We start from the raw sequence: 14,703 nt of genomic DNA on the forward strand, positions 1-14,703 counted from the left end.
TAAATAAAACCAAAGCAGTTGTGTTGTATAGTCTCATGAGTTGAGTGTCTGTTTTTCAGGTCTCAGATAAGTACAGGACATACTGTGCCTTTTGGAACTATTCAACCAATGCCATGAACAACGGCAGCTGGTCATCTGAGGGCTGTGAACTGACGTACTCAAATGACACCCACACCTCATGCCGCTGTAGTCACCTGACACACTTTGCAATTTTGATGTCTTCTAGTACCTCCATTGTAAGCCAAGTTTGTGCTTTGTGTTCCCAAAACTGCCCACCACCCTTCATCTTCCTCATTCTCTTTCTTCTTACCTGGTGTCATCAAAAGAATGATACTTTTATATTTTATTGGGGACCAAGTGTATGCTTACTGTAATTGAAAAGCCTGGGCTTTTATTTTGTTTAGGTTTAGTTTTGTCTTTTTTTCTTTTCTTCCCTTCTAAGATATGCACAATATGCATAATAATTTTTAGTTTATTTCCTATCAAGGGCTTGTCTAGCCCATAGCGTCTATCAGGTTGCATGTTAAAGCTGGCATCTTTCCATGGCCCTGTAACTTACATGATGTTTCTGTCCATCCATTTTAGTGTCATGATATCTAGAGACCTTTTCCTTTGTAATGGGGCCATTTTGATGCTTGATAAAATGTGGCACTTTTTTACCCCATATATCTTTAAGAACATAAAACCACAAAGATTTTCAAACATAAAAATGTAAGATAAGCATCCTTGTAATTCATATTTTTCCTCAGCATTTCCTTAGACTGCATTATTGTTATTATATAATTTCTTTCTCTGTATCTCTGTGTTGTATTCTTCATCAGGTTGTTGATTGTGAGTTTCTTCATCATTCTCATTGATTTGCTTCCATTAATACTTAGAATCCATGAAATTTATTAAGTATCGCATACATTTGTTAAAAGTAATATCAATCATAACAGTGGTATTTTTCCAGTGTATTAAGGGGAAAAGCTTTTATTCTTTATGTAAAAAATAAACAACTCATCTCTGTTTCCATCTCAACTACACTATTTTGGTCTTCCACATATCCCTTTTCTCTTTTACCTTTGTTTCATGTGTTCTAGATGAATCACCTCATAGACATAAGCCTTGGCCTTACCACTGATAAGTCTGCTTTAATTAACCATTTTCCCATTACAGTGATGAATTACCTTTCCAACATCATGCAACTGATGGTGATAACATTATTCAGGCATGTACTAATATATACTATGCTTAGAGAAAAAAACCACTAATTATAGTACTGTTAGCCTGCTACATGATTTATATCAGAGTTCTCTGGGCACCAAGTACAAGTTTTTCTCATCCAAATGTACATTTTTATTTTTACATTTTATGAACATTTTGATTAATGCTTCCCTGAGAAGTTCATTAGGAATTGTAGCCCTTTTGATAAGTCATTAAGTCTTCCTCTTAACAAAGCTGTTATTATTTGCCCTTAGGGAATTAAAGATTATAATATCCTGACAAGGATCACTCAGCTCGGAATAATTATCTCACTGATTTGCCTCGCCATATGTATTTTCACCTTCTGGTTCTTCAGTGAAATCCAAAGCACCAGGACCACAATTCACAAGAACCTCTGTTGCAGCCTTTTTCTTGCAGAACTTGTTTTTCTTGTTGGGATCAATATCAATACAAATAAGGTAGGCAATCCTCCCACCACTGTGCTTAATTCTTATTTTCCCTAGTATTTTCTCACTGAACAAATTACTTAAACACAAACTATAATAAAGGTCTTAGTGAGTCAGACATGTTAGATAATTAAGTTATCTCTTCTAGGTTTTTATAATGTTAACATATCTAAAAGACATACTCGTCAAATTCATTAGACCAAAAAAAAATCCTTCATTATGTGAATTATTGGGAAAATCAAAATTTTGTAACAAAGAAATACCTGGTTTTGCATGGGCATTAAGCAAGGACTAAAGAGAAATTGAAATGAAGTTGGTTTTAGGATTAAGAGTAAGCACAAAACAGGTGGAGTGACATGGGCTTCACCAAAGAGTTTCATAATTCATTAATCTGTATTTACACAGAAGCCCTATAATGGCGTTAGACATATAACACATTTACTAAAGGTTGTGTTCATGAGAGAAAATTAGGATTGCAGGCTGAAAGAGGGAGCAGACAAGGTCTGACCCTAAGTGAAGAAAAAAGGAAGAACAATGCACTTTTAAGACAGTTCATCATGATTGCCATGGAGTCCTTTGAGAAATCCTTTACTGATCACAAGACTTATCCTTGGTCTCTAGGCATCTGTGATGTCTGTAACCCAATGGCTGACAGCAGCCCTAGGTTAGGATGTGAGCAACACTGAAGTTGACACAATAGCACAGCTAGGACCCTTAACACCTTCTATGCACTGATTCAAGAAGTGGATTCTTGGGACCGCAGACCAAGAAAGTGCCTGTGCCTTTCTGTTCCTCCAAGAAATCTTCCCAGGACTGAAGCTAGTAGCTAGTCATTAAATTTTACTTCTGAATTAGGTACCATGGAACATCCATTTTAATTAGTTTACACAAATTTTACTCTGTTGTGCCACAGGATTCATGACACCTCTAGATCGTATGCACCCCTCAGCCCTCCAGTTTGTATTTCCTCTTCCCCCTTTCCTTTATCTTTGCTCTACAACTATTACATAGAGTATTTTTGTCAACTCTTCCCTATCATATCTACCCATTTTAAAGCTCTATCTCAACACCAAATTCCTAAGTGACTTCCAAATTTCAACTTCAAGAAATCTTTCTGATTCCCAACTTTATACAAATGTCTCCAACATATTTTGACATGTAATCTCCTTATTCTTGAATTATACTATTTTTTAACTTTTTTATGTTTATTTATTTTATAAGTGTTTTACCTGCATGTATGTATATGTACCACTTGCATGCCTGGAGCCCAAGGAGTTCATAAAAGGCCATTGGATCCCTTAGAATTATAGTTACAGATGGTTGTATGCCATCATGGGTGCTGGCAACCATACCTTGTCTTCTGCAAGAGCCAATGTTCATAACCACCTAGCCATTTCTCCACTGCCTATGTTGTTTTAAGTAGGGAAATAAGTATGTATGTTGTGTGGCCTCTCCAGTAATAGATACTATTAATTTTAGTAATCACTAAATTAAATTAAATTACTAAAATTCACTAAAATATTATTTCCTAAACTTACTAATCAAGGTGTGGCTAGCTACCTTTTCTATTAGTTTTGATAAACCTAACTACAGGGGCTGGAGAGATGGCTCGGTTCTTAAAAGGTCTTACTGCTCTTGCCAAAGACCATAGTTTACTTCCCCGTACCCACATCTGGTGACTCAAACCATCTGTTAAGTCTAGTCTCCAGGAATCTAACACTTTCTTCTGACCTCCAAGGATACCACTTGCATATAGTACACAGACAGACAAGTAGATACACAAGCACACACATTCTTCTAAAAGTAAATTTAAATCTAATTCTAGTTCTAAGTAATAAGTAAATACTCATGAAAAATGTTTAACTAAAACATATCCCAAATGTATTCTTTTAAAAGTAAATTTAAATCTAATTCCAGTTCTAAGTAATAAGTAAGTTCTCGTGAAAAAATACTTAACTAAAACATATCTCAAATGTATGTAGAAATCTTACAACTAGAAGCAATTCTACAATGGGTATTTTCGTAAAATGTGCTATTTGTACATTTGAAGTTTTGGCACTTAATCAAGATGCTTCCTTTGTTTTGTATGGTTTAACAATAACTTACATTCTTTGGACTTTATCAAAATGGAATGGAGAATTATGTCCAGACAGCAGTCAGTTTAAACCATCATACAGCCACTAAGAAACAAATAGTTTAGGTCTGAAGAGTCCCCAATTTATGACAAATCTCTGGACTAGACAATAGTGCAATTTTATCGCAGGGTCCTTTAAACTTTCATGGATGGAGTGTAGTTCTTTTAAATCAACTACAAAGTAGCACATATTAAAAATAAAACTTTTGAGACATGAGTATTTTAGTGTGATCAGTCATGATATAAAGTGACATCATTCATAAAGAAAGTTGAGGGATGATATAATTTTAAGGAAAACGTTACTTATTGTTTCTTCCTTCTTTTGCATTGTAGTTGGTCTGCTCTATTACTGCTGGCCTGCTTCACTACTTCTTCTTAGCTGCCTTTGCCTGGATGTGCATTGAAGGCATACACCTGTATCTCATTGTTGTGGGAATCATCTACAACAAAGGGTTTTTGCACAAGAACTTTTATATCTTTGGCTATCTCAGCCCAGCTGTAGTTGTTGGATTCTCAGCATCCTTAGGATACAAGTATTATGGCACCACCAAAGTGTAAGTAAAACGGACTTTGTGAGCATTTGAAAGACACTACTGAATAGTCTGCATATATTTGAGAATGCTGTTTTACTATAGTCTAGGCAATGTATTTACTGATTTTTATCTCTCACTTTTCAGATGTTGGCTGAGCACTGAAAACAACTTCATTTGGAGCTTCATAGGACCAGCATGTCTAATCATTCTTGTATGTATATAAAAACTGCTTTTAAAACTTAGGGGTTAGCTATGGTTGAGAAGAAATTTCCCAAACTAGACATTCTGCTTTGTAAAAACTTATTATGAACATTTGTGTCTATCATTTGGTACCATTTAACATATTGAACTAAGATGAAGAAAAATACATAACTTATAAGTGAAAAGCAATTACCATTCATTTACTTTCTTGGGGAAGGATAGGTCTTTGCATAGTATAAAATAAGGATGACAGATGTATGATTCTGTCTTCTCAGTAGAGTCTCTGCATCTGAAACACTGAAAGTGTGCCAACCACCTGATAATCTGGCACTTCAAATGTTTACGTTATTTAATCTTTTATCGATGATCGGTCATCTTTGAAAATTAGACTGTCATCTTTAGTGTTTTGTCGTCTTTATATACCCTGTCATCACAAAGTGATTTTAAACTAAATTGCAACATCAGAGACAAGAACCCACTATTTCTCACAAGCAGACAAGTCAACTACTGATAGTCCTATTTCAACAAGGAAGAAGGCTTTTTAATTCTTTCTGAAAGTGGTTTCAACCCTACAAATTTGGCAGGTATTATATGGTCCATTCTAAATAAAGACATTTTTATATGTCTCCGGAGCATTTCTGAGTGCTGAAAGTTTGCAGCGGCCATTCTGAATATAACAGTCTGTCAATGAGTCAGAGAGGCCTGACGAGATGCAAGAATGGAACGTGTTGTCAGAACAAAAACTGTGACAATATTTTGGACAACTTTGTCCCATATGATTTGGCCATAAACTAGTATCCTTTTTCCTTTTTCTGTTTTTTTTTAAATCTTTTATGGTTGTGAGGGGACTGTTAAATAGAAATAACTTCATATGTAAAGCAGAGAATTCTCATCAAGCTTTTGTTCTAGTGATGTGGGTAAAATCAAGTATATTTTAAAAATTATGCTTCCTGATGACCACAGATAACTGTTTATTATTCTCAGAATTAATCAGACAAATGTTTATTAAACTACTGGCTAGATATCTACTGCAATTATTTGAGCTAATATAATTTATTATAGCTCCAGTATTATAGTCCATATTATAGTACCGATCAAATGGTGTCCAGTTCATACAGCTTTACTTGTAGATGTAACCGGCTTGTTAAATAAGAAACACAGAACCAATTGCAGAGTTAAAAACCACGAGGTCAGAGCAAGAGCGGAAAACCTTACCCTTCTCTGCTTCTGCTGTTCTTCCTCTCCGCCAGAGAGCTACCTCTGTGTGTCCTATCTTTTTTATAGATTTTCTGTTCTGTTTTCTCATTGGTTGTAAACCCAGCCACATGACCTCCTTGTCACTGCCTGTTTGTACAGACCTCCAGGTCTTCTATGGTTGCTATTGAGATTAAAGGCGTGTGTCTGCCATACTGGCTGTGTCCTTGAACACACAGAGATCTACCTAGCTCTGCCTCCCAAGTGCTGGGATTAAAGGCGTGCCCCACTACAGCTCAGCTTCTGCTCTGGCTTGCTCTGACCTCAAGGCAACTTTATTAACATATAAATAAAACCACATTTCAATACAAATAAAATATCACTATATTCACTGGTGGGTTTTACATGAGTATTTCATGTGAAAACATTTTATGTGTTCTGTTCTACTGATTTCTTCTCATCAAAGCAAGTGAACGTTTGGCGAACAATAATTCTTCATGCTTAGATGAACATGGAAATCTAGGAATTATGCTGAGAACAGGAAGAAATGGGACCATGTTTCTCTAAAGCAATATGGGGTAGTATTTTTCTATGAAATCATGTTTTAAAGTTGCATATACATGAAGATATATACCTCAGAGTGAATTACTCAGACTCTGGATGGACTATCTAAAACTGAATCCTAAAAACTTTCCAAAATTGTAAGGTAACTCCATCACAATGTTCTACTTTGGAATGAGCAAGTCAGTTCATCTCTGTGCAGTTTTATCTTGCTAATCTTTCCCAGGTTAACCAGAAGGTGGGGTTCCTTAAGAAACAGGTGAGAGGCCTCAGCTGTCTCTATAACATAACATTCTACTTATTGTATCTTATGAAATACCCAAACTATTCATTACTATATCAAAGTGAATTAGTTAATTCTAGTCATCCTGATTCTGCAGCCACACTTGCATATCTCGTGGTGCAATGGCATAACATGCTATCAATTGAACTGTTTCCTCTTGCCACAGACGAGTTCCTTGTTCAATGATAAAGTCAGATAAACTATGTGCCACTCATTTTTTTTCTTGGACTGAGTCTCCACATATTTTTTTCTAAAGAGACATTAGAGTGATGTCTCAACACAGATAGGTCACAGTTAGGTGGCCTTGGCCACAATAGTGGGCAACGTTTCTAGACCTGTTTTGTTTTTGCTGCCAGTGTTAAGGAAAGGCAGCGATCACCCAAGAACAGCAGGACATGGTGAACACACTTTTATGAGCTCACTGAAATGTGTCTCCTGGTTGGAGGCCACATGTGAGCACAAAGACCATCACCCACTTCTGATCAGGGTTTCCTGCAGGCTTCACGCTTCCTAAAGTATCTAACAGAGCAGAAGGAAAAGAGTTATCATGCCATGTTCTTAAAAATGAAAGAAGGAACACAAAAAATACCTTGTTTTTCTACAGAGAAATATGTGTAGGCATACTGGTGCATAACTTGAATCTTAGAATTTGAGACCCTAATGCAAGAATACCAGGGCTCCACAGTCATCCTCAGCTATGCAGCAACTTCAGACCAGTCTGGGCTAAAAAGGAAGGCCCTGTTTCAAAATAAAACACTAAAAAAAGAAAAGAAAGAAGAAGGAAGGAAGGAAGAAAGAAGGGAAGGAAGGAAGCAAGCAAGCAAGGAAGGAAGGAAGGAAGGAAGGGGGGAAAGGAGAGAAGGAAAAGACAAGAGGAAAAGAGAAACAAGAGAAAGGGTCACAGGCTCCCCAGGCAAATTGATGCTGCAAACACCTAAGAGAAAGTGTTGAATGAAAATATGGTTGCTTCTCTCTGTTGATTAAATAGGACCAGTGTAGAAACAGGGTACTAAAATGCCTATGTATAAAATCTACATGGAGATGATCATGTAAACCAAAAACAATAAGTAAGTAAAGAAACAAAGGACAAAACTAAGGTGATGTCATAAAGTTTTCCCTACCAGTAGGTGAGCAGATCACTCTGCTTCGAATGGGGAGTCATTGGACCTGGACAAGAAACACATAGAATCCAGTTATGAAGCCTCCCTAGTCCTCTGCAGGGAGTTAAAGCATGTGAGCACACAGAGTAGAGATTTCCTTAGTGTGGAGTTCAGATATTCAGATTTTATCCTTTGTCATTTGGGGACAGTGAACACATATTCATTGGAAAATCACTGGGAATGCTGTGGAAGGAAAACCTGCTGAACCATGTAACAACATCCCTCCTAGACAGTAGAAGAGAGACGCAGCACTAGCAGAGCTGTGACAATGTGGCAGTGACTCCCCTGCATGTGGTAGCTCCAAAGAGAAAGCAGGCAAAACACACAGCAGAGGACTGCACAATGGCACCAGTGGGCTCAGAGAGATCAGGAGGCTGTCACAACCCCTCAACAGCCCCAACCAGGATGGAGGACAGGGCTTGTAGAGGCAGCAAGAGCAGGTTTTGCATTTATGTGAAACAAGACAGGGTTTAAATGTGAACTCGAGGTGCTGTCCAGCAGCCCTTTCAGCTTGTGGGCTTCTTCCTGAAAATGAGGAAAGAGCAGAGCAACAAATATCCTTGAAGCCAGGCACCACCATAGGCTTTTTCTGCCAAGTATTCAAGAATTACCTTTCTCACAGTGTCACCTTGCTCTAGACTGTCATTTCTAACTAACAAACTAAACTAACTAGTTACTGAGTAAATAAACTTATCTGGTTCTCCACCTTAACAATCAGACCTTTTCTATCCCCCACTAAATTTCTAGTATTAATAATAAGCTTTACAAGATACTACACACTACTCTGATACACATGGTTAGTACTTAATACTCTGTGTCCTTTGCTAGCCTATAATTTACCTATCCCATTTGGAGCATTTAAAAATAAGATTTGAAAATGGTAAGTGACTTAAGCTTCAGCTCCATAAGTAGGGCGTGAAACTATTTCTTGCCTTTATTTAAGCCACACTTTCATTTTTTGACTCTTTTGTGATTACCTCTGATCTCTTTTCCTGCATTAGATCTCATTTTTGGATAGTATGAGCCAAGGTAAATTGATTGCCTATGGCCTTGGCCTTAATGCTAACAGTTCTCCTTGCCTAGACAAGCCACAACCAGGGAGTACTGATGGAGTTCTTGGGAATACACTTCTCTCCTCCTGTTTTCAGCCTTATCTTACCATATCTCTTCACACCACGGCCTTTATCATTGTCAGGACACTCGCTTGAAAAAAATTTGGGAGTCTTTTCCTTCAATAGTCTTGTTATCTTCTGGGAAATTCTTCTTCCAAGAAGTATTAACTAGTGCAGAGACTCACAGGACACCTCACAGACCTGAAGCTGTTATATTTCTTAGTGTTCCCCCATGAAGTTTGGATTCTAATCCTCTGTCGACCTTTAACACTTCATTATTGCATATGGTAACTTTCTGTGTATATTTTTGGGCAACCCTAGAAGTGCCTAATGAGTCCTTAGGAATCATTTTTAAATTTTAATTGATTTGCTAATAAAAACCTAGTAACACATGAGGCCACAAGAAGGGCCATGTGGTCTTTCTTTGGGTAGTTGATGGCTCTGTGTCTTAGAAACCTGAAAGATAAATATTGCTGAAATAACTCAGCAATGCAATAATAAACATCACACTTTATAAAGTATCCATTCTTTAGCAATTAAAAAAGGAAAATTCCTAAGTATTAAGAAGAAAATCTTATGTTATAACTCTCCTAGTTTTGCCTTTTGTGTTAAAAAGCCAAACAAAAAGACAAATTTAGAAACAGAATTTCCAAAGCCCCAAATCATATGCTTTAGAATATGTGTGATCAAATACAACACATGTGCATATGTGTCCCTGTGCTGATCCTAGCTTTTAAAATGTTAATGAATATGTCACAGCATTTAATTATGGCAAAATATAGTATATGTTCCTGCTATTACCTAGAGTTTGTGGTTTAAAGTACATGCTGCTAAAAAAAAAGCTAACTAAAATAGAGAAAATAAAATAGAAAATCTCTCTCTCTCTCTCTCTCTCTCTCTCTCTCTCTCTCTCATTAGATTTTTGAGATGTGATTTCTCTGTGTAGCTCTGGCTGTACTGGAACTATCTCTGTAGACCAGGTTACCCTTGAACTCACAAAGATTGGCCTGCTTCCACCTCCCAAGTGTTAGGATTAAAGGTGTGAGCCACCACCACTCAGCTAAGATTTTCTTGATTGAACCAAATGTTAATTAAACTAGTCCACATAAGTAATTTTCTTTCTTTCTTCCTTTCTTCCTTCCTTCCTTCCTTCCTTCCTTCCTTTTCTTTCTTTCTTTCTTTCTTTCTTTCTTTCTTTCTTTCTTTCTTTCTTTCTTTCTTTCTTTCTTTCTTAGTGAAAATAGAGTCTTCTCCCATATAATGCATCTAAACCACAATTTCCCCTCCTTCTACTCCTTCCAACCTCCCCCACCTATTTTCTCCCCAAGTTCTACTCTGTATGTTTCCCTTCAGAAAAGAGCAGGCCTTCAAGAGACAACAGCCAAACACAACAAAACAAGATACAATGATACAAGGTGAAAACCCTCATAATGAGGCTGAACAGGGCAACCAATGGGAGAGAAAGAGTCTCAAGAGCAGGCCAAAGAGTCAGAGAAACACCCACTCCCACAGTTAGAAGTCTCCCAAGAACACCAAGCTAACAGTCACAACACACACACAGAGGTCTTGTGCAGGCTCCGTGGTTGCTGCCTCAGTCTCTGTGAGCCCTTGTGAGCCCTGCTTAGCTGATTCTGTGGCCCATGTTCTTGTGATGTTCTCCATCCTCCTTTCCTCCCCTCTTCCACAGAGTTCCCCAAGCCAAATGGAAGGACCTGATGGAGACCCCCAATTTTCTAAAGAAAAAAGCTGTGATCTTTCATTAGGATTTAAACCAAAACTAACGTAATAGAGCATTGCAGTGTGCATTCACCCCAGTAGTGTACCACTCAGATGCTGCAGCATGCCCCTCTGACTTCTCCTTCTGTATCTAATCTCCTATCTCCTTTTCAAGAAATGCCAATTAAAACTACTGAAAATGAATTATTCATTCATATAAGTCACATGAGGTAGGACTTGTGAACATTTGTGTGTGGGGGGGGGGTGTGCACGAGTGCATGTGTGCACGCATGCATGCACAGGTTATGAAATATCATTACATTTTGATTTTCAATATTGTCCAAGATTGAGAAACATATAAATGCCATAAGACTGTATATTCCATCCTACACTTGTACTTCCTGCAGTGGATCACTCCTGTTATAGAACTTAGGGTCACTATCTACGCCCCAAGAAGACACACTTGTTCACCTATTCTGGAGAAACCAATTAAAACAGCCAAGTTAGTTATAGAAAGCAAATAAAGGAGATTTATTCACTGTGGTCACTGGGAAGAATGAAGAGATCCAGTGATGTCCTGAAGTGAGATTAAAGTTTAAATAGAAGGCCATGGATATGCACACCAAAGCATCCCTGTCAAGGTGTGGTCACCCTCTTCACTAACCCAGCGTCATCTCCAGATAGCTGTAAACCTTTTCCTGGAGAGGAGAGTTTTCACATAGGCTAGTGCACGATTCTCTTTGCTCATCATGAGACTGCTGGGGAAATTCCAATTTCATGGTTGCCTTTGTATTGATAATTTTATACTTAAAATATCTCTTTAAAAAAAAATATATATATATGTATATCCATATGCATGTACATATATATATACACATATATATGTGTATATGTGTGTTGTGTGGAGTACACACACACACACACACACATACACTTATGCCAGGTCATTTTTACTTCCTTCTTCATGTTTACTCTGTATTTTAGTAGATCATATTTCTTTCGTAAGTATGTACACACCCAATTACAAACTTAGGAAAAAAACTTGAATTACCTATAGCCTACAATATATCATATCTGTCTTTCCTCATTAGAACCTAGAATTCTACCATTTCTACCCTTACTTATTATGAGTATGTATTTAAAACTTCCCTAAGGATGAACATTTGTTTTCAGCACTTCCTTATTAAAAAAACAGTGTTGCATTAAAAAAAAAAAATCCAAGTCCCACCACAGCTGCATATCCATTAAGACAGTCTTAGGCAGTATTTCTTGAAGGTAGAAAGGCAAGTATGTGCAGGTTTTAAAATTTACATAATTATCCTGTAAAACAATTATATGAATGGTGTTTTTTATTCTGCCAACAATATATGAAAGTCTTTATTTTAATATCTATGCCAATATTCAGTATTATTACCTACTGTGGTGTCAACATGTTAGAATAAATAAAAACAAAAGAGAGGGTTACAATAGACCAAGTACTACTGGAATTTCAGGGGAGTCCCTTTGTACTTGTAAGATAACACTGTAGAAACTGGGGTTCACACTTAGGGTTCTTAGTCTCATTGTTAAAGAATTTAAGAATGGACTCAAACAGAAGCTCAAGGAAAATTCTATTAGAATTTAAAAGAAATACTGCAGGACAATCAAGTTGTGGATCTCAGCAGCTACCTTGGGGGCGGAGAGAATAGAGTTAAGAAGGGAAAGGAAGGCAGGAAATGGAAAGAGAACAGAGGAAGGAGGGCGGAGAGAGGAGGGGGGAGGTGTGACAACAGGAGAGTGACAAGAGTGTCATTCTAAGAAGGAAAAGAGCATGTCTCCTTCAAGGGTGAACCACTCCTCCTCTCTCTGTAGCACACCATAATAAGGTGCACCAGTCCTCCTAATTGGTGCTCCTCTGGGCAGTTGATTGTCCAGCCAAACTAGATTAACTCTTCAGGGAGGAGGCAGTGGCTTGGATCCACATACAAAGAGATTCTACTCTTTCCTGTAACACAGTTTTGCTGACACTGGGCAAAGCCTTCCTTGTAACTCTGCCCAAGACATTGAGGAAGTCTGCATCACCTGCAGCTCCTACTCCCTGGATTCCTGTAGCAACACGACCTTCAGAAGACAACCAAAGACATCTCTAGAGTCAAAAGTCCCCTATGGACCATATGCCATGCTCCCTTCACTGGAAACTGCCTCTAGTCTAGACTGTACTACTAACATTAGCTGTGTTCTTGTGCAATGAGCACAGACATGAGAGATTACAGTTGAGGAGTAGGCTGTACATAGGATAACCACACTAAAGCTATACTAAGAAATGCTGCTAGTTTTTAATTTTAATCTTGTGAAGATCAGACCACCATTTTCAATGAAAGTTTCAATGTAATGCCAACATGCTTTTTGTTCTATCTTCCAGTGATATCTGGGGTTTAAAGCATTTTAATATCCCAGTCTTTCTCTATACTATATATGGATAAGTAGTTCAGTGTTTGTTTTTTATATTATTCTGAACTTCTTGAACAATAGATAGTTAGAATTTTTTTTAAGACATGAAGTGGAGGAGCTGTTTTTTGAGAGGGAAAGAAAAGCAATATAAATGATGTGTTACTGGTTTTTAATATGTTCTCATACACAGGAGCTGTATTGTTACTGAAAATACTTTCAAAGATAATCTTTGAGGACTCACTGGGGAATTTTATAAGAGTTGGATAAACTTGTAAAAATTAGAGATAAAATAAAAATGTTTCTTAAAGATACCTTAAGTCTCTCAAACCCAGTTATAAAGAGGTGTCTAAAAGGATGCTGATTGCAAATCTCCCTTGTGAGCATCCTTCTGCAGTCCAGATTCTATAGTGGAGCCCAGGAGAGGAGAGCACCAACAGTGTTGGTAGGTCCAGACAGTCATTGGAATTAGTAGTTGGTGTACATTTGCATAATCTTTTAATCTGCACAAAACCTTTTAATGTCTCAGTTGATCCTCACAGAAGTTTCTGCAATGCATAGAAATAAAAATAGGAACAGCATTTGGTAGATCAGATTTCACAAGATTTTTGCACTCTGGTATTATAATCTAGACTTATCTATTTAGAAGTGCCTAGAGGGGTTCTCTACTATTTATATTTTAAGAAGCAGATAAATTTATGTAAGTGGATTGATTACAATAAAGCAAATCATTATATTATCTTGAATCTAAGTCATAAAACCTTCAAGAATTTGTTCATGATGAATTTTTTTAATTATTTAATTTAATCAAGAAGCAAGTACATATTCTGGTCATTCTCTGAGAGTAGCACAGGGCACTTGCACAAGTCATCTGCAGCTAAGTGATGCCCCCTGCCAGTCTTACGTGCTCTATTACCATCTTTCTTGGCTTCACAGTGTTCTTGGGATCAACTTTGCATATGATTTATTCTAAGAGTGCCCTGTTAGTTTATTTATCTTCAAACTGTGGAACCTTTTGAGAGTATAAAAATACTTCAAGTTAGTGCTACTGTGTAGGGAATTTATAAAACACCTCCATGCCAATTTTTTTTTTTACATTAGGACTTTTTATACAAACAAAAACTTACTTGCAGTAAAATCCTATGTGGCTGACCATAATGGCCATCACAAGTCTCCGCTACTCCAGTGTCTGGTTATGTTTCTGTGAATTTGGTAACAACCCTGTATAGGCATAGAATAAGGAAATAGAAGTGGGGTATTGCTCATGCCCTTCCATGCATGTTGAGCCACATGCAAAGGAATATAATTTGCATGTGTGACTTCAACAGGGTACCCCAGCAGATATGGCAAAAGCTGGAGGCAGACCACCTGGGGCTCTCTCAGCTTACCTTAATGTGATGTCCACTGAATGCAAACCTGAAAAGTACACTGCTCAACAGTCCAGACCAACAAGGACATACAGACCCTTTCCATAGGATGCATTGTATCTTGTAACCTACCTGGTCAGCTTTCTTACAGTGGCTCTCAGTGTTTAACCATGCTGGTTGTTGGGCATGCCCTCTCTATAACTTCCTCTGCAACCTCTCTCTCTTTATGGAACCATTTTGTTTCAACCCCTTCTCATCTTTCTTCCTAGTTAAGTCCCACTTACCTTTTATACTTCAAACATAGCTAAGGGAAGTCTTGTCTAACTCATTGACCTATAATAAATATTTGGTTCATGCTTTTAG

General features: G+C 37.5%; 1 protein-coding gene across 1 annotated transcript in view; it reads left to right on the forward strand.

The window, feature by feature from the left end:
- The window catches only part of Adgrl4 (adhesion G protein-coupled receptor L4), a 106,077-nt gene that overhangs the window by 73,830 nt on the left and 17,544 nt on the right, over positions 1-14,703 (forward strand). The window contains exons 9-12 of the mRNA XM_036190261.1: positions 60-236; positions 1,461-1,664; positions 4,120-4,340; positions 4,464-4,530. Coding sequence (XP_036046154.1) covers positions 60-236; positions 1,461-1,664; positions 4,120-4,340; positions 4,464-4,530 — 669 coding nt within the window. The remainder of the gene's footprint in view (positions 1-59; positions 237-1,460; positions 1,665-4,119; positions 4,341-4,463; positions 4,531-14,703) is intronic.

Source organism: Onychomys torridus, chromosome 6 (assembly GCF_903995425.1).
Source record: "Onychomys torridus chromosome 6, mOncTor1.1, whole genome shotgun sequence".
NCBI lineage: Eukaryota > Metazoa > Chordata > Mammalia > Rodentia > Cricetidae > Onychomys > Onychomys torridus.